General features: G+C 43.7%; 1 protein-coding gene across 4 annotated transcripts in view; it reads right to left on the reverse strand.

The window, feature by feature from the left end:
- The window catches only part of ATCAY (ATCAY kinesin light chain interacting caytaxin), a 458,353-nt gene that overhangs the window by 209,347 nt on the left and 229,681 nt on the right, over positions 1 to 19,325 (reverse strand). For all 4 annotated transcript variants that reach the window (XM_069649408.1, XM_069649407.1, XM_069649411.1 and 1 more), the window contains one exon: positions 12,162 to 12,347. In XM_069649408.1, the coding sequence (XP_069505509.1) occupies positions 12,162 to 12,347 (186 nt within the window). The remainder of the gene's footprint in view (positions 1 to 12,161; positions 12,348 to 19,325) is intronic.

Raw genomic sequence — 19,325 nt, forward strand, 5'->3', positions numbered from 1 at the left:
TGCGGGACGCCACAGAATAAAGGAGCAGGCTTAGAGCAGAAAGGGGAGAGGACAGACTGAGATTGGTCTGCCAGGAAAGAAGAGAACCAAGTCAGAACCTGGCCCGACAGGCCCGCATATGATGGCTGGGAGATCAGGGTGGCGTGGTCAACAGTATCGAAGGCAGCAGATAGATCTAATAAAATCTTTAAGAAGAGCAAGAGGGATAAGATCAAGTGGTGAAGCGGATATTAGCCTCTGAATTGCAGTAAGGAATTCGTGGTCAGAAAAGATGGGAAAAGTGGACCAATTCGCTATAAGCGTAGGAGAGAAAGCAAGGGAAGAAAGGGCTACAGGCAGTGGAGATATAGCTGGAGTGTTTTTCAGGTATCAGTGAGGTGTCAAAGGGACACCCCAGGCAAATTACTTCAAATTGCAGACCCTGAATCTGTGCCCTGGCAGAGCATCGTCTGACGTAGCAATGCTTACCCTAATAGCACATTCTGTAGCATCAAAAGGTATAGCTGATGGGTAAAGAATTGCATGGATATAAGCAAATATATGCAACCCACTGTTTCCAAAGTGGAAATGGCTGTCCCCAGTTGTTACTGGGTAGACAGCTGGGAAAGCCATTGCAAAAATAATCCCTCCAAAACAATTCTCCCTGACCAACACGAACCAACAACATATATCGGCACACAACTTCAGCCCAGAAACATCACAGATTAACAACACCACCTGGAGATATAGGCCTACATTTCTCCTTAACAACTCACTAACCTACCACAGATACGCAAACACAACTCTCCACACTCTCCTTAAGCACCACTCTACCAGACACCACAGAAAACCACACAAAAACTCTACAAAATATGTAGCATGTACACCACAGAAAGAGCCCTGGCTTTCCATATCTGCACACATTAACATTGCAACAAAGCACCCTTGCACTGCTCTCTCCACTCATCTGTTAGTCTCCTATAACACCTCTTGCAGATCCTAAAGTGCCAGGAAACTATTAAAACGGCTGAAGTTGTGCCATAAAATACCAATTAACCTAGCCTCACAGGGCATAGCAAAGAGGGTCACTCGTTTTCGGGTGGGGCAGGGCTCTGCTTGGCGCAAGCAACTCCGGTGACTGTCGGCAGCAGGGGAGGAAATGAATGTTGGCTGTGAAGCAGGCAGTCCTCTACTAGAAGCACTGGGGACCCAAGTGGTTGGTGAGAAGATACATCCTCCTGTCAAATCGCGCTATATGGGACTGAGGCAGGGCCAGTGTTACGATAATGCAATTCTAGGCATTGTTTTGTGGACCAACAACAGAGGAGCTTGAAAGATCACCATTTTGTCCCTAAAATCATTACATTTCCCTAATTGAAGGGAGTCTTTTTCTGAATACAGTGTTTTAATTACTTCTAAGGATTACCGTTTTTTTCAGTTCAGGCATCAGGGTCGGACTGGGACAAGAAATAGACCTGGTCACCCAAAAAAAAGTGGCCCACCACTTGCCTCAAAAAAGTGGCACACCCCTCGTCTCACGACCCTTGACCTCTGACATCACCAGAAGGAATGTCATTTGACCACACCCCAAAGTGACATCCCGGGAAGCGATGAAACACGACCTTTCACCACTTGACAAAACAGGAAGTGGCATCAAATAGCATTGTTCCTAAATACACTAAATTACTGTGAAACCAAGCAGACGCCCAAGGCCAAATGATAATGTTATTGTATTGCATATGCATACAATATCACACAACCTGTGTTAGTACTCATTTATCGACCTAAGAAGGATGAAAGACTTTTTGAAAAGAAAAAAAAGCGAAAAAAATAATCTTTTTTTTTCCAAATTTTTTTTCTTCCAAACTGGCCCAAGCATGAGCAGAAACCAGCCCCCACACCCCAGGTATGACCATGATCACACACTTTGGTTAAGCAGTGAAGCCAGGATTTAAATACACTCTGCAATAGAGGAACTTGACCACATACCTCCCAAACTCTAGTAGCTAGACATGTTTAAGTTTTGGCAACAACAATACCTGCTTTTAGAGTTTATTTGCAAAGTACACAAATCACAGAGGTACGCAACCTGACAAGCTGTACATTACTAAAGAATTATGTTACGGCAACAGTATGAGTGTCGTTTTTTTGTGCCACATTCTGAATCAAACACTACCCTTACCAGAATGCAAAAAGCAAGATACACAATTAAAGAAAGAGGTGTGTGATAAGGTCACTTGGCTATGGTAATTCTTTGACACAAATTAACAGCTTGTTTTGCATAATGTTAAAAACATTTGAAAATCGACATGAAGGCAATCCCTTTTTCTTGCATGTCAAACCTGCAGCGATCGTGGATATAAACTAAGGTTTAGAAATTATTTTTCTATTGTGACTCGCTGTGATTGTCTTCGAAAAAGGCACGTTTTGAGCTGTGTGGGGGCTATCAACTGTAAATAAGAAAATATAATTCTCCTAACAAAGTAATGGGCCACACCACCGTAAACATTATCATTGGCACACTGGGCCTCATTATAAGTATGGTAATCTACCGGCACCGTTGTTACCAGTCCGGCACACTGCGAGTTCTGCAGGCGGGTGCTGTCCCTCCCGCCATGTCTGACCTGGGGGGGCGGAACGGCACCCGCTCGCAGACTTTGACGGAAGCACCGGAACCGTTATGAACGGTGCCGGTGCTTCCGTCCTCCCCATTCCCATTGCGCCCTATAGGACTCAATGGGAACGGGGAGTAATTTTTTTCGGCGCCTGGCTATGGGGAATTACCGGGACCGCCGGGGCTGTAAATACACCATAGCCAGGCACCCGAAAGAAAACAACTCCGGCGGCAGCTGTGCCGTTTTTACCGGCACGGCTAGCGCCAGGGCCGTAATGAGGCTCACTGTCCTAGTTAGGACAGCTCTGTGGGTGAGCCACGTCTGGTCAGTAATGGATGGATCTGAATTTTGCTGTAGACATCCCAGTTAGTCCAATGGTATTGTGCACCCGAGTGCCATGTGATGCTCCAGCCTTGGGGATTTCTAGCAGTGAAGCGATTCATAAGGCCCATGAAGAAGAGAACACTGTGGGTTCTCAGATCCCAGTTGTGCCTGAACGCAGACACTTTTGCAAAGGTGGATCACACTTCTGTTGCTCTGTTGCTGGCTCTAGCCCAGGAAGTAGTGGTAGTCGGGAGACGAAAGGCAACTCCCAGGGTTTATGGAGACAATGAATGATGCCATAGCTTGTGGGGGAGGTTTGGATTTGTTGATCGACGAGGGAAGCCACGTGCAGCAATTTGAGCAGGACAGGAAAATTGGGATTGGACCTCTGCTGAGAATAATCAGAGTCAACTATCATCCCTGTAAAAGTTAAGGAGAAGGGAATTTTGCATCCTGAATTCATGCAGCGATGTCCTCCAAAGCAGCACCGCCTGACGATATTCCTTGGAGGTATTGAAAAGGAAAACAATATTTGCTAAAGCAATATTAACTGAGCCGAATAACTAAAATGGGGAGGAGACTTTTTTCATACCTCACTCAAACAGGTGTTATTGAAGTAGGGTCAATGATAGAAAACACATTTGCATTTATCAGTACCCAGCGAGGCACAATGAGCTTGTAACAAGAAAGCTCATTGGCCCTTGCACGTCGTTACCAGCCTAACAAAGCATTTGTGGAGCCGGTCGCAGTTGTCTTCTTGGCCGCCATGGAAAGGGAGAAGGGACTACATGTAGTCTCTATTCCCTGTTCCCTGACGGCCATCTTTTTTGTGTACTTTTTACTTTTCTTCGATGGCCGTCATGAAAAAGGAGATGTCCCTTCTCCACGTTCCATGGCGGCCATCTTATTTGTTTACTTTTTTCTTAGTTTTTCAATGTCCGCCATTGAAAGGGAGAAGGGACTACATATGGTCCCTTCTCCCCGTCACTTGGCAGACATTATTTTTTATATTTTATTTCTTTAAAAAGAGACTGTTAGTACCCCAGTGTTACGGGCAGGGGTACTAACAGCAATAAGCCCCGCTCAGGGGGGGTATTCATGTTTCAGTTAATGCCCAGGGCCCTGCATTAAGGCTCTTGCTTTGCTCAGGCCTGTAACTATAGGGCCCAGGGCATTAACTGAAGCAGTAATGCCCCCCCTCAGCTAGGGGCTTATTGCTTAAATATTTTATTTTTAAAAGATGATGTAGCATACCTCATTTATTGATCCTCTCATATACCTTTGCTAGGGTACACCGACCGACTTCTTAAAAGAAATTAATGATATGGTATATCCCAAGGAATAGTTAGATACCATAATCTTACTGAGCTAATACTTAGATCTATGTGAGAACTGCCATGTCAAGGGGTTTGTCCAAAAGATATTCCAACTAATAATGGATCAAATTATTCTTTGCATTCAATATATTGCAAGTCGGGCAGATTGTTAATCGAAGGAAAGAACATTCGTGAAATATTTCAAAGATGTACCCTGGGACTTCAGGTAAGGGTGACATGGAGCAGGAACACCAGGACACAAGTAGAAAAAAAAGGGCCCAGATCAAAAGTAAAGCCTCTTTCAGTTTTCTGGTTCTGGCTCCGCAGATCCTCAAACACAGGAACAATAGTTAGTAAGGGGTCCGGGTCACCCTCCTGGGTCATAGTGGTCCGTCTGCTGTCAACACTTCATTTCTATCCCGACTTTCCTGGGTCTATTTTCAAGCCATTGTTATTAAAGCACCTCGCCAAGAGGGAATCGTTCAATGGATGGTCTGGTAATTGGTACTGTGCTTTTGCCAGCCTTGTCCTTTGTATCAGATCTTATTGGAACTGTCAGCAGGCTCAGCTTTCTCTTGAGCTTTCTTATTGTGGACTAGTAGTAGTCCTCTGGGACGCCTACGACTTTTAGATGTCCAAAGAGCGTCTGTGTTAGGAGTCTTAGGCTGGCTAGGCAAGTTTTCTTTAGAATTAGTAGTGAACTTTTCAATCACAGCAGGTCTGGATTATGGCTACCAGTTAGCAAACCAATCTCTCACTGTCCCTTTCCTTCCCTGTAAAGACAGGGGTTCTTAAGTGTTACTGGTGGGCTTGCCATCCCTACCAGATATGTATTATGGCTCCTAGTTAGCCTGTCTCTTATACTATCTCTTTACTGTTCTCCAGAACCACAAGGTTCTTAACTGTTGCAGCCCTGGTAACTGGTCTTGAACCCAGTTTGGGTCCCATTGGCTCCACCTGTTAGAGCTCTCTCTGCTTTCTGGCTATCTTGGCTTGGCCAATTGCCAGGGGTCACCGCCGCAGATCCGCTACCTGGTCTTTATGGCAGCACTGGAGGCTGAAACAACCCAACAGAAAATGGCAGCTCAGAACGTCCTGGCACTGCCTATATGCAGCTGATCGTCGTTGATGCTGTGATGTCTTCCGGAGTGCCGGAGGCGCCTGGGACACCACCGGAAGCTACCATATTTAATTCCGGAGGAAAGGTAAGTCGGCGTGTTGTAAACCCTTCCATTTGCCACAACACTGTAATTTTTCCCAATGTGTCTTACCGTTTCCTTGCAACCTGCGCTCTCCATTGTACTCGCCTGGCTCTCTTTTTCGTTGCTTCGTTCCTGTCCAGGCTAGTTTCTCTCCAGATTCCCCTGTTTCTCTGAGCCTGCATCCCCCGCTCTCTATCCTGTGTCTTGCAAAGCCCTTTCATTCTCCCTGTCCTGGCAAGTTCCTGGGCAAGTTCCTTTGGCCCCATGTCCCTTCTACAAACTTGCTGCTCTACGCTCTCCTAGATCAACTTTATTGCGAAGAACATTTTCTAGCATCCGAAGATCTTGGAACATCAGGCAGGTCTCCCGCCCCTTTCCCCGAACTGTGTTTTTCCACTGAATTTGGGTCAGGACCAAGGCGTTGTGTTTACACTCATTCGGTCGTGATGACTAGCCAGGGGGAGAGACACCAGTTGCAACAGGCTTCAACCAGCAGTAAGTTAAGGCGAGACGCTGACACTAATTCTGGATATCTTTTATGTTCATCACCATCCATCACCATCTGTCTCCTTCCTCCTTCTGATGTTGAATGTACTGGCCCTATCTCCAGCTCCTCTCCTGTCCCTTCTGCACCTTCCTCCACCTTGTTTTCCCCTCATGCAACTCCCTCCTTCCACTGGAGGCACTATTAGTGCTCTCCTTTCTTTTGTCCTTCCAGGTACTCCTCCTTTCCTTCTTCCTTCTGTTCTTTCCTTCTTGCATGCCCTCATCTCTCTGCTCCCTCTTGCCCCTTCCACTCTCCTGCTCTGCTCTCTTCCAATTACTGCCCTCCAAACCCCCACTTACTCCTCAACCACCACCCCCTTTTATATCCTGTGCCAGTGGATGTTTGGGGGTATAATGTTCTGGCACCTGTATGTATGTATATTTATTTATATCGCGCACCAATGGCCCGGAGGCTTAAGGGCACACCATAAAGACAAACATAAAGCTAGGAAATCAACAAGACCACAACATTATTTCAGGAAGGTATACGCAAGCAAAGGTCAAAGGTAAAAAGGTAAATCTATCCTCTTTATCTGAACAGGAGAGTCTTAAGTCTCTTTCTGAACACAGCTGTGGATTTTTCCTTCCTCATATCTGGGGGGATAGCATTCCATGCCACAGGGGCTGCTGCAAATAATGCTCCTTTCTTTACCTGAGACAGTCTGTATACTGGGACTCTCAATTGATTGGTATTGTTAGATCTGAGATTGCATGTATTTAGTTTAGTCTCTAACATTTTGCTCAGGTGTAAAGGTGAGGAACCTGTCAGACATTTCTAAGTTATCACCAGAAGGCGAAACGCAATTCTAGCCGCTATCAGAAGCCAGTGTAAGCTCCTTTTGGCGTCCGACGCATGTTCCCTTTTTCTGATGTCTAGAACAATCCTGACCGCATTGTGTAAGCAATCTGCCACAATAATCAAGCCAATTAGGGCTCTAGAGAGTATCTCACAACTTGCTCTAGATATAAACGGGCAAGCTTGTGTCAGAGGTTTAATGTGATATGAGGCTGATGATGCCATGCTCCCGACCTGTGCCTTCATATTAGGATTGCGATCAAAATAGACTCCTGTCGTTTTTACTTTACTCTTGGTGTCTATGTCACAACCGTCAATACGGAACTATGCATATTCCAGGCCCATGTTCCGGGTTATGGCCAAGGTACCTACCACCATAAATTCGGTTGATCCAGTATTCAATGTCAGTCCATTTTCATACATCCAGCGTTGGATCACTCCATAAATCTGGTTGATGGTTTTTTGATCCTCTATATGATTACCTGAGAGAGGGATGACACATTGTGTGTCGTCTGTATAATTGGTTAAATTGATTTTGTGTTCCTCCAGGAGATCAAAAAATGGGACAGTAAAAATATTGTAAAAGGTGCGGGGCAAGCAGGCCTCTTGTGTTACCCCATGTGTAAGTAGGGTTGGGATTGAATCAGCCGAGGTACTGCTGACTCTACACCAGCGATTGGTGAGGAATGATTGGACCCAGCGGGTCGCTGAGCCAGAGAACCCCGCCACTTTTCCTAGCCGATCAAGCAGCAGAGTATGATCTACCAGGTCAAAGGCAGCCGAGAGGTCAAGCAGCATCAGGATGGCTGTTTGGTCATTGTCCATAATACAGGAAAGTCTGGACTTAAGGTCCAGAAGGGCAGTCTCCGTACCATGGTTCTACCTAAATCCTGATTGTCACTTGTTAAGAATGTTATTATTCCTTAGGTGTGTCATGACTTGCGTAAAGGTTATTCGATGGAGTATTTTCAACAGAAAGGGTGAGTTCGAGATTGGCCTGTAATTCAGAGGATTTGATGGACAAAGACCTGTTTTTTTTAAGTAGAGGCAAAATCCAGGTGTTCTTAGTAGACGCAGGAACATGGCATTCACTGAACGAGGCGTTCACGAATTTGCACAGCATGCCAAGGAGTAGAGGGGAGCAAGTTTTTATAACCAATGCAGGACATGCATTCATCCCCCTTGGAGGTGGTTGGTTTTAAATTTTATATTAATAGAGCCAGTTCCTCCTCGGATACAGGTTTAAAACTAAAGTGTTCGTCCTGTCCTCATAGTGTCTGTGTCAAACTATGAGTTGCTCTATTGGTGCTGCCAATGAAGTCTCAATCATCCCTGAGTGGCCTGCGTGTCTGTTGCCCAAAAAGATAGAGGACTGGCCTGCCATCTTGGAATCAGGTGGCCATGTCACAGAGGATGCTTGATTCTACCATGGCCCATTACATCACTCATGTACGTTCTCCTCTCAGCTCGTGTTCGGCATTCGTGTACCAAGCCGCCTCCTCTGAATCTGTGTTTTGGAAGTAAGCAGAGGTCTGTAGCCCACCGCTCAATTCGCTTAGCTCCTGTTTCCTGATCACAAACTGTGATTATAATTGGTGTTTGCTCACACTCTAAGATTGTGTGTAAACACTATAATTTCTTCTCTTTCTGGGGCCACAATATCTGCTTCAATACAGAAGCTGGGAATGGTGTAGAGGGCCTGGTTATCCGCTGTGTGCCAACTCCAGATTCAGATTATATAGCGGGTGGTCTCCACCGGCCCCTATGGTCCCTCTCAGCTCACATCCCTACCTCCAGCATGGGACTTTGTCACAGATCCCTGATAAAGGAGCTGTGCTAACGAATGGCGATGATCTCCTTAATTATGAGGAATCAGGAGTGCCTCAATTCTAAACATACAGTGTCCCACGTGTTGATATGAGAAGGTTCATTTCAAAGTTTAGGCTGAGCTTTCTTGGAGTCTGGAACTTGGAGGGGCCGTGGTATAAAATTCTGAGATCAAGTCAATGTAGATTATCTAAAGGTAACATCGAAGCGGTTGAACGTGTCCTCTAGTTCTGCCCCATACTCAGTTACTCTAGTATACACATTTTACAAAGGGTGTGGAATGGAACAAGTGGACAAATAAATCTAAGATGAAGCTTTACATACAGATGTGCAATGAACCTATATCCATTTTTAGTGATTTTGATATATGTGGAGGCACTATATGTATGAATCGCAAAGGATATCTGTGCATTGCGGAAAGGACATGGCACAGCCCTCCATACCCTGCAGCCCAGCTTCACCTCTCAGCATTTCTTCTTCTAAAATTCTGCTATGCTCTCGGTTTCGGCAAAAGGAAATATTATTCTTAGAAATCAGAAGCAGGCCATCCCTTAGACCCCACTGGAGGTGTCACATCCATTTTATCCTCAGATGCAAATCCTGCATCAGTCTGAATGAGTATATAGAGTTCATTGTTACAGACATTTCAATGTTAGGGTGAGTGCTGTGAAAAATGAAATGAGCACCAATCCCAGTGTGCATTGTCCTTAGTGATTTAAGAAGCCAGCCCTTTTATCACAGGTATATTTGTGAAATATAAAGCTATGTGGTGATTCCTTTGTTTCGAAAATGTACCCTGATTTTACCCAAATAGGCCACGAATCCTCCTTGGCTTTATTTGTTCCCTTCACCTTTTTTCGGAGGCAGAGGCTTTACGGGGGGTGGGAGGTGGAGATGAGGGGGCTATAGCCCGTTGTCCTTTGGTTGTAGTCCCGTATAGAAGATCAGGAGCTACAACTAAAAGGCTAGCTAGCCCCGAGTCCCGACAGCCCCGACATTAGCATAGCCCCAGATCTCTTCCAGACCTAGTAACATCCCTGTTCAGAGGGGTATCTCAACAGAGTTCAATTGGAGTGCACGAGACTGTCCATCTTGGAGTGTCAGCATATTACCAGAATGTAATTGTCGAGAATACACACAGTTTTAACTATCAAAATGTCCTTCCTTCTTGGAAAGGGTCACGCTCTGATTAAAACCAATGATCTTTTTCTGCTGCGAGAATGTTTAATTTTGCGCGCTGGTCTCTAACTCTGGAGCATTGTTTTCTGGTCCCTTGCAGGTTCTATCAGCACCCAGTGCTTCCTGCAGCGCCTATCCGTCCACCTTCACTCTCCCTCATTCGGACAGTGCATCCTACAATGTGATAGCACCACTCCTGCAGGATGCAAATGATGGCATTGCACGGCTTCAAGCACCAGGAGGGCCACCATCTATGGGGATGCCTCAGTCACTGCTGCTCTCATTCTATGTCTAACTATGAATAACGCAGCACCCTCAGCCTCAAGATCTCTATGTTTTTACTCGGGTCGGAAACACTTGCAAACGTACACCTGATGATGTGACTCTCACCCACAGGGAGAAAGTAAGACTTAGACACCAGGTGAGAGAGACAGAGAGGGAGCGAGACAGAGAGAGAGGGAAATAGAGTGAGAGGGGGGCACTAGATCATCATATGATATACCTTGAACAGCTAATGTTTGAATATGTTTAGTAATTTGCATGAATGATTTGTATGTTTTTAATTAACCTTAAAATAAAAAATAACAAAAACATTACTCACAACTGACATGGAGGAACTTGAGATGTGCGTGTGCATGTGTGCGGGTGTGTCAAGGTGCATGACAGAGACAGAGATCATATAACCAGAGTGCACACTTAGGTGGTTGAATGGTGATGATTTGAGGGCGCACAGACCATAGCTTTGGGGCGTAAGAAGGCTGTCAGGGGCTACACGAGGTGGTACAGAGAACAAGATACCAGGACACAAGGATGATGAGGAGAAATGTCACTGAAGGGTCAGATACCCTGGCATCAGGCGACAAGGGGGCTGAGGAGATATATATTGAATGAGTGAGAGTCCCTGGTTTCAGGGCACAATGAGGCTGAGGAGAGATGTAACTTATGAAAGAGAAGCCATGGCAGAGGGATTCAAGGAGGTTAGGAGTGATTTAACGGATGAGAGAGAGGTCCTGTCTACAAGAACTACAGAGGTTGGGCAGAGATGTGAGTGGTGGTGCAGATGTCCTGACAACAGGACACGAGGATGTGGGAGAAATGGGACTCAAGTGGCAGATACCCTGGCATCAAAGCAAAAGGAGGCCGAGGAGAGATGTAAGTTATGGGGCAGAGGCCTTAGCGCCAGGGCACAAGTAGGCTGGTGAGAGAAACATCAGATGTGGCAGATTCCCTGGCATCACGACATACACAGGCTGGGGAGAGCGGTAACTTACATGGAGGAGACCCTGGCACCAGGACACCAGGAGGCCAAGGCAAGATTTGTCTGATGGGGCAGAGGTTCTGCCAACAGGACATAAGGTAGTTGGGAAGTCATGTGTCAGAGAGCCAGACACTAAGACACAAGGGGGCAGATTCCTAGAGTGGAACAAGTAAAGACAAGCTCAGGGAACATGCTTGCTTTACTTGCCCCACTTTAAGAAATGTACAGGTCACCTCATTCACAACGTGGACATGCCTATTTCCTGAGGGCTGTGCAGCAGCCCAGAAGATACACTGGCCAGCTCACGTGCATACATTAGTGTCTGTAGCAACGAAATTCACAAAGAATTCCTATCCCTGCTGGAGGGGTGGACATGTAAGTGACTGGCCCTGTCATGCACTACGCATCTGCCTGGGCCTGTTCCCAACAGACGCAAAGGGATGTGTTTGATTTTGGCTCATTCCAAAGCACATTATGTTTCTGAATTCAGTATGCACATTGAAATGCACAGAAATGCTCACTTATTTGGGAAACTGTGTCAAGGGGTGGGAAAGGGAAGTTGAAAGCATGCATGTATGAGTGTTATAAGGGCATGTATAAATGTACAAAGGCCGAGATGCATTAGTACCTGTTCTTTATACAGATGGAAGGTTGCAGTGCCAGTGCTGAAACTAAACAGCGTTTAAGGAAGTGGTATCCAAACCTTCTCATTATGAGCGCCACCTGTGTAAATCTATTGTTAACACGTCCCTACCCACCAAATGGCAGAAGTCCTTATATTTTGTATTGCAAGCAGTCATTGTGTTCCCTATTTAAAGAGCCTTTCGCCCCCTTGGCCATACTTCGGGCCCCTATAATGGGCTCGAGTGGGGGGGAGATTAAACCTTAGGTGGATGAAAGGAGTGGCACCTAGGATAATCAAGGACACCCCTTGGTCATACCCTTCAAAACCATCTGATCTTTGTAAACCTCGCTCAACATCTGTCAGACGATAGAACATGGAGGTCCTCTATGGTCAATCCACTTGAAGGTCTAACTCTACAGGTTGGAGTTCCACTGTCGCTCCTGGCGATTATGCAGATGAAAAGAGTCAATAAATCCTCCCGCCCCTGCACTCACCTCCATGCGTCACCACCTTCATGTAGGGCTTTATCATCTGCAGGTCGATGCGGTGCTCCTGCTCACCAATAATCACTGTCCGCCACAAGCGGCCATTGGTGGCACTGCCCTCGCCAGCCGCTCCATCCCCGAAAAGGTCTGCGCTGTCCCCAGGCATGTTTTTGGCACTGGCCACAGGTGTGTCATCTGCAACGGCAAAATGATATTGTTGCGATTCAGTTACAAAGGGACTCAGGATAGGGCTGATATGTTCCCAATTCTCCAATGACGTATACAGGTCCTATTCTTTCAATCCCCACCTGGCAACATGAGGTATCCGACCCAAGAGGTAAGACAATCGATCAATGTTACTATACACAACATAGTAAGAGGCACCAGCCCCCTTCATGGTTCCTAACATTCCACTACCTGCTCCTTGGCACTAGAGGAGAGGTTGCGGTGCAGGAGCGACCATCATCGACAGTCACCTGCCATCCGCGATCCGTCGAGTGCTCTTTGAAAATCAGGGTCTATATCTCCTTCCTGAAGAGCAGAAGGGAGGCAGCCCACCTAACGTTGTTCCAGAGTGTGAGAGCGAGCAGGAAAACGATTGCTTTTTTAGTCTTTTCCTTGTACTCTTTCACTTCCAATCAGGAGATATCTTGGCTCTGGATGCTGTCTTTTCCGGTTCTATGTGAAATTACCTTTTTTTAAAGGTCTCAAGAGAAAAAGACCGATTTACTTTGACCGATTTTCTTTTGATAGGAAAACCGTCATTGTAAAAGTCTTTTTCTCTTGAGACCTTTAAAATGCGGTTTTCCATTCTTTAAAAAAAATTAAAATATTCGGGAGGTTTGACCGCCAGAGCCCCTCCATTGTTCTTCCCCACCCCCACCCTCTCCTGCAGGATTTCAGTCCCAGCCCACTCTCCCTCTCCCACCCCCACCCTCTCCTGCAGGATTTCAGTCCCAGCCCACTCTCCCTCTCCCACCCCCACCCTCTCCTGCAGGATTCAGTCTTTAAAAAAAGATCTTTTCACTGGGACCGGTCTTTTCCTACTGATGCCAGTGATCATCACACAGTTGCACAGGTAGGCCTCAGTGGGGGTCAGATCTCGATATAGCTTCTGGGTAGTATTCCCGTATAAAGGGTATCTACCAATGTCTTCATTTATTTAGTGTTTTGTGTTTGAGTAAAACATGCAATTGACTAGTAACAGCACTAATCAGGGCGCTTTTCAGGGGCCATTATGAGTTGGCCAGTAATTCTAAAAGCCAAAGGTGTTTGGAAAACGACTTGTTTTTACTTGTTTTAGCAATCACCTCCTTATAATTGTTCTTTTATGAGTAGTTCCCCCATGCAGTATTGCAGGAATTGCATGGGCTGAATAAAAAAAGTGATTCTCTGGACATACAGAGTGTCCACTTAGAAAAGAAAGTGGAAGTAACCAAGAGACAACTGGGATCAGACTCAGGCGACATTAAGTGATTTACATTTTTTTTATAGAGGAATTGAAGGAGAGAATAGAACGTTTTGAAAGTCAGATGCGTCGATCTAACCTGCGCCTTCTTGTTATTCCTGAAGGCTGGAGAGTCAAAAGCATACACTCCAGGCTTTCCCTGTTGATTTGCCAACATCTACAATACTGAAGAAGAAATATTCTATAGACCTGGGCAAAGAAATACAAAGAGCCAGAGGGATCCAATCGAAGGGTCATCATCTTGGGAAAACACAGGAAAATAACCAGTGGATTTCTGAAGCTCTGATGCAAAGGATTAGTTTAAAAAAGTGTTAACATAAGCAGTCGATACAGAAAGATGGTTATGAGTTCTATGTATGTTCTTATCTATCCAGCTTGACTGATGAAAAGCATTAGGAATAAGGACAGTTGAATGACCCCCTTAGACATCTGGTGTGACTCTGAAGATCTGTTATGAAGAAGGCAGCATGCTATTCCTTACAATAAAATGTCTTCTTCCAAATGTCTTTGATGCTTCTGGGTTTCTTGCCAAGATTCAAAAAGTCACTGATTAGTATTTAATTTCAGTAAGTGTAGATTTTCATAGTTCCGTCAAGCCAGCACACCACCTCTAGAAGATTTTTGAGGTAAAAGTTGTGGACAAGAGAAGATTAGACAGCATTGTTATGGACAATTGGAACCATCTAGAGAAATGATTACTGTGGTCTGTTAGATATTCGTGGAAGTATTCAATCAATTTCATTTTGGCTGGTAAGAGTCCCAACCCGACTGAGTCAATTCGCAAACAGTCTTCATCAGAGAGTGGCATGTGGTTTCCTGGTATGTCCATGACAGCTTCAATTGAGTTCAAAGTAGGTGATTTTGTTTCAGAGATTTCAGTGCTGGTGTCATGCTGCTGAGAGTTCCAGAGCTTGGTTAAAACGGAAGGAGAAAGATGATCCTCATGCTATTTTCAGTTGAAGCTTGGCACTGTTACATTGTTGCTGGATCGAAGGTCCCTTACTCGTTGTTAATGTGCAATATCCTTATGATGGATTTAGGGGCCCTGCCATGGATGGCACAGTGGGAAATGCATAGTGTTTTTAAGTGCATTCTCTGATCAGGTGTCAATGAAGGGTACGTAGGGCTGGAGTGATGTGATTTTATGTTTCCAGTCTTAGCCGTAGTTTGGCTGCTGCATTTTGGTCACGTTGAAATCTGTTGAATAGATATTCTGGAAGTCCAAAGTAATCCTGTCTTGAAAGTACTAGTGCAATAACTGCCATGGTCCAATGTGTGAAGGTTAGGCAGGACATTATGCATCCGGTAGTATAAAGCTGGAGGAAGTAATTCCTTATGATGGCTTTAACATGGGGTTCAATTGTAAGGCCGCTGTCCATCATCATTTCGAGGATTCTGACAGTTATTGTTGGAAAGGGGCAGGTTACCATTTCATCCAGCCAGGAGATTGGTATGAGGTTTGGTGCTGCAGATCATATGCAGGGTTTTGGATGGGTTGAGTGTGATTCTGTTGTTATCAAAGAGTCCACATGTGAAAGGCATGCATTGAGGTCAGAACCATTCGTATTATGCTCACTTGAGGTCTTGCAGATGATGTGCTTATTGTCTGTGTATTTAAAGCATGAGAGGCCTGAGGTTTTAATATATTCCAGTATGTAGATGTTGAAGAGTAGCAGCGAAAGACTGGATCTTTGGAGTGCTCTGCATGTCAGCTTACAAGGATGTGACCTGAAAAGGGCCATAAGTGTTCAATTCAGTCCGCTCCTGCATGAAAGAGACAATCTAGCAGAGGATGAGTTATGTTATTCCAATGTTCTCTAGTCTGGTTACTAGGATCTTTTAATTGAGAGTCCAAAGCGATCAGAGTGCACTGGGCGAATTGGTGTCCATGTTGTTAGTTAGGGTGTCCCATATCAAGCATAGTGTGAATTATGGTTTATAGTCATAATGTAGAAAAAAAATGTCGACTTACAAAAATGTAGAAAAAAAATGTAGAAAACAATAATGTCGAAAACCTATACATATAATGAAAAGAGTCAATTTTTAGAAAAAAAATGTCAAAAAAAAATGTCAATTAGCACTATCAATAAATAAATAAACAAGAAGAGTATCATTTACTAGGGGGGGACCCCCCTCACCCAACACCCCCCGGCCACCCCCCCACCTCCCCCATCACCCTCTCACCCCTCATACTCAACACATTTTAATTATATATATATTTATTTATAAATAAACAAGAAGAGTATCATTTACTAGGGGGGTCCCCCCAGACCCCCTCACCCAACACCCCCCGGCAACCCCCCCACCACCCTCTTACCCCTCATACTCAACACATTTTAATTATATATATATATATATATATATATATATATATATATTTATTTATTTAGAAAAATTCCGACATTTTGACTTTCTACATTATTGCATTCTACATTATGACTGACCACCGTGAATTATGTTCCTCTATTTGGTCTAAATCTGTGTTGTGACTATTTTAGGATGTTGTTTTCTATGTATTCTCATAGCTGTTGGTAGATAAATTGTGCAAGGAGTTTTTGCGATGAAAGGTGTCTTGGTGATTGGTCGGTAATTTGCTGGGTCTTTTGGGTCAGCTGCAGGTTTTTTTAAGGAGTGGTTTGACAAAGGCAGTTTTGAAGGCCTAAGTGATGACCCATTGTTCAATGGAGGCATTAAGGATGCCTAGGAAGTCAGGTAATGGTTGGGGTCGCTTAATTAATGCTTTCCAGATGTCGGGTGGGCAGTGGCCCTCTGATGAGCCTACTGGGTTGCTGGTGTTGAACGCATTGAGGAAGTTCTTGGTGGAGAAGGGACAAAAGACTGTTGGTGTAGGGGTAGATGGACATGTCAGTGTTGTTTCTCTGAATGGGTATGGTGGAGATTGACCTTTCCTTTTCAGATTCCCTTGAATTTGAAGAATTCCTGTTACTGAAGTTTGTCGCAATAGAGTTCTTGCAATGGTGTTGGTGCTGTGTAGCAGGCTACTATGTTTTTGAATTCTTTTTTTATTTTTTTTTTATTTGGTACAGCTGAAATCAATCAACTTTTCAAAATGACATATACATAACCATCAAGTAAGAAAACAATTTAAATTACACTTTAATTTCACAATCAGTTACATTTCACATAGGATACTTGAAGATAATATAGAATAAGTAAAAAGGATATAAAATATAGATAAAAAAAACAGGAACTCAGCCAGGGGATCAAAACAAATGTAAACAGCTAAAAAGCATTTTAGAACTGACTTCACATTTATCATTTTTACTGTCTCAGTTCTACTTGGTAATCAAGTTATTTCAGTTGGTAAGATTTTTTCCAAAAATTGTACCAGGGATTTTATAACAGCAAACCTGGGGCTGTTTAATAAAAAGCTCCACGTCTCAATTTCGTTCCTTTCCATATGAAAATTTAACAAATTAGAAAAATATTTATTTCTGATGTTCTTCAATTTAGGACATGATACTACCACGTGTTGCAAAGTTTCACTTACAAAATGAAGCTCACAAAATCGACAATAGTTTAGGTTAGGGGAAAGAATTTGACGCCTCACTAACTTCTCTCTCGTAGGCCATAAGTTTAGCCCTATACGCAAAAATTGCTGTCTAATTTTTGCTGAAGGGCACTTTGAAAGGTGATTCGCCACTTGACCCAATTTCTTATTACCAAAGATTCGGACGTCAAAGTCTTTATAATTAGTGCAGAGTTCATAATTTTGAATCCAGGCCCACTGATAAAAACGTTTTTTGGCACTTATTGGGTGCCAAAAGTAAGAACTGTAGAAAAATATTGGCTTCCACAAGAATTTTAAGAACAAAGGTTTGCCATGTCGTCGGAAAAGTTAAATCGGAAGAGATCAAATAACGAGCAACTGTGCTCAAAATATTATTATTTGTCACACCCAATAAACATTTGCGAAAGAAAACGCACATTATCCATTTTATTCTACTAGCTAGTGAATTTATACCCATTTTAAAACGTAAAATGGGCATGGGCACACAATTTGGTAAATGTAGCACCTTTTTCCAAAAAGCAGCTTCTAGCTTGTCCCATGGTTGATCGTTTGAATAGAGTTTTGATTCAATGCCATATAGTAGGCTGGCAATCACTTTTTGTTCATAAAACATAAAAAGGTGCTTTAGGGTGAATTTTCCATATCTGAAAACCAGTATTTTAGCTTGTGACACTAAGGATAGTAGTTTAGACTGCAACATGGTCAAATGTTTGGGGTCGCCAATAGAATTCTGAACAAATAGACCTAAATATTTATATTCAGATACTATGTACAAGGGTTCCAATTGGAGATTCCAAGCAACATTTTGAGCCATGAATTTCCCCTTAGGCCTACATATCATTATTTGTGATTTTTCCAAATTTATGATTAAATGATTTTTCACAGCATACTCTGCAAGTGCAGTTAACATCTTCTGGAGGCCCCTAGGCGTTTGCGAAATTAAAACCAGATCATCAGCGTAGAGTAACCATGGTATACGCTGATGACCCAATTGAGGCGCATCTGATATGATGCGCTGAAAAACGTTGCCTATGTCAAAAATAAACAAATTAAATAAGAATGAAGCCAGAATGCACCCCTGTTTGAGTCCCAAGAATGTAGTGAAAGATGCTGATAAAGCACCTTCAAAGGAAAGTCTAACTCGCATAGGAGTTTCGGAATGTAGTTGAATAATTAAGGATAACAAAGTAGATGGACAACCAAGTGAGTGTAATTTATGAAATAACAAATTCCGATTAATAGAGTCAAAAGCAGAACGAAAATCAATGAAGGCAAAATATAAGGATTGTTTTCGATCTGCATATTGGGATTTGAGCATATTTAATGAAATCATGTTAGGTAAGGTGCCAAGGCCGGAAACAAAGCCTGATTGTAAGGGATCCATTTTTGAACATTTCTTCGACCAATTTTTCAATTCTCTAAGAATTAAACGTGAATAAATTTTACCTGGGACATCAAGAAGAGAGATGGGCCGATAGCTGACAGGATTGGCTCGATCCCCCTTCTTGTAAATTGGGATAACAATAGCCTGCTTCCATGATGTAGGAATGCTCTTTGAGGCATTGATAGACTCAAACAGGAGATACAAAATATCTGCCCAAATGTCCGGGAATTGTTTGAGATGGATATTAGCCAAGCCATCAGGGCCAGGGGCTCTAGAATTGCTTGCCTGTTTTATAAAATACAGTATATCATCTCTGTCAAAGACCAAGAGAAACGGTGGTAGGACCACTAAATTGGCTAAATCCCCAATAGGAGGAGGCTCGGCAAATAGAGCTGAAAAGTGCTGGATCCACATAGACTCCGTCACATCATTTTCTTGGACAGCAACCTGATGCCCCGCTGTAGATTGGTTAATAATAGACCAAGATTGAGCCGTATTCTTTGCAGCTAAAACCTTTAACATAGAATAACCATCGGATTGATATAGTTTTGCCCTCATGCCTCTAATCCAATTCCTGTACTTTGTTCTAATTTGGGATAGAACAAGGGCACGCATGTCTGATGGTAGCTTAAGGGCAGCTCTCCTATCTGCTCGCATGGAGGCTTTTTTTACTCTAATTTCCTGGTCAGGCAGATGTAGAAAAGGTGTCTGTTTCTGTTTATGAAGAAAAGAGTTTGATTGAAACATTTGCATTAAATCATGGTAAACAACATCACACGGAGAAGAGCT

This window comes from Ambystoma mexicanum, chromosome 1p, assembly GCF_040938575.1.
Source record: "Ambystoma mexicanum isolate Mex_15411 chromosome 1p, UKY_AmexF1_1, whole genome shotgun sequence".
In the NCBI taxonomy this organism is placed as follows: domain Eukaryota; kingdom Metazoa; phylum Chordata; class Amphibia; order Caudata; family Ambystomatidae; genus Ambystoma; species Ambystoma mexicanum.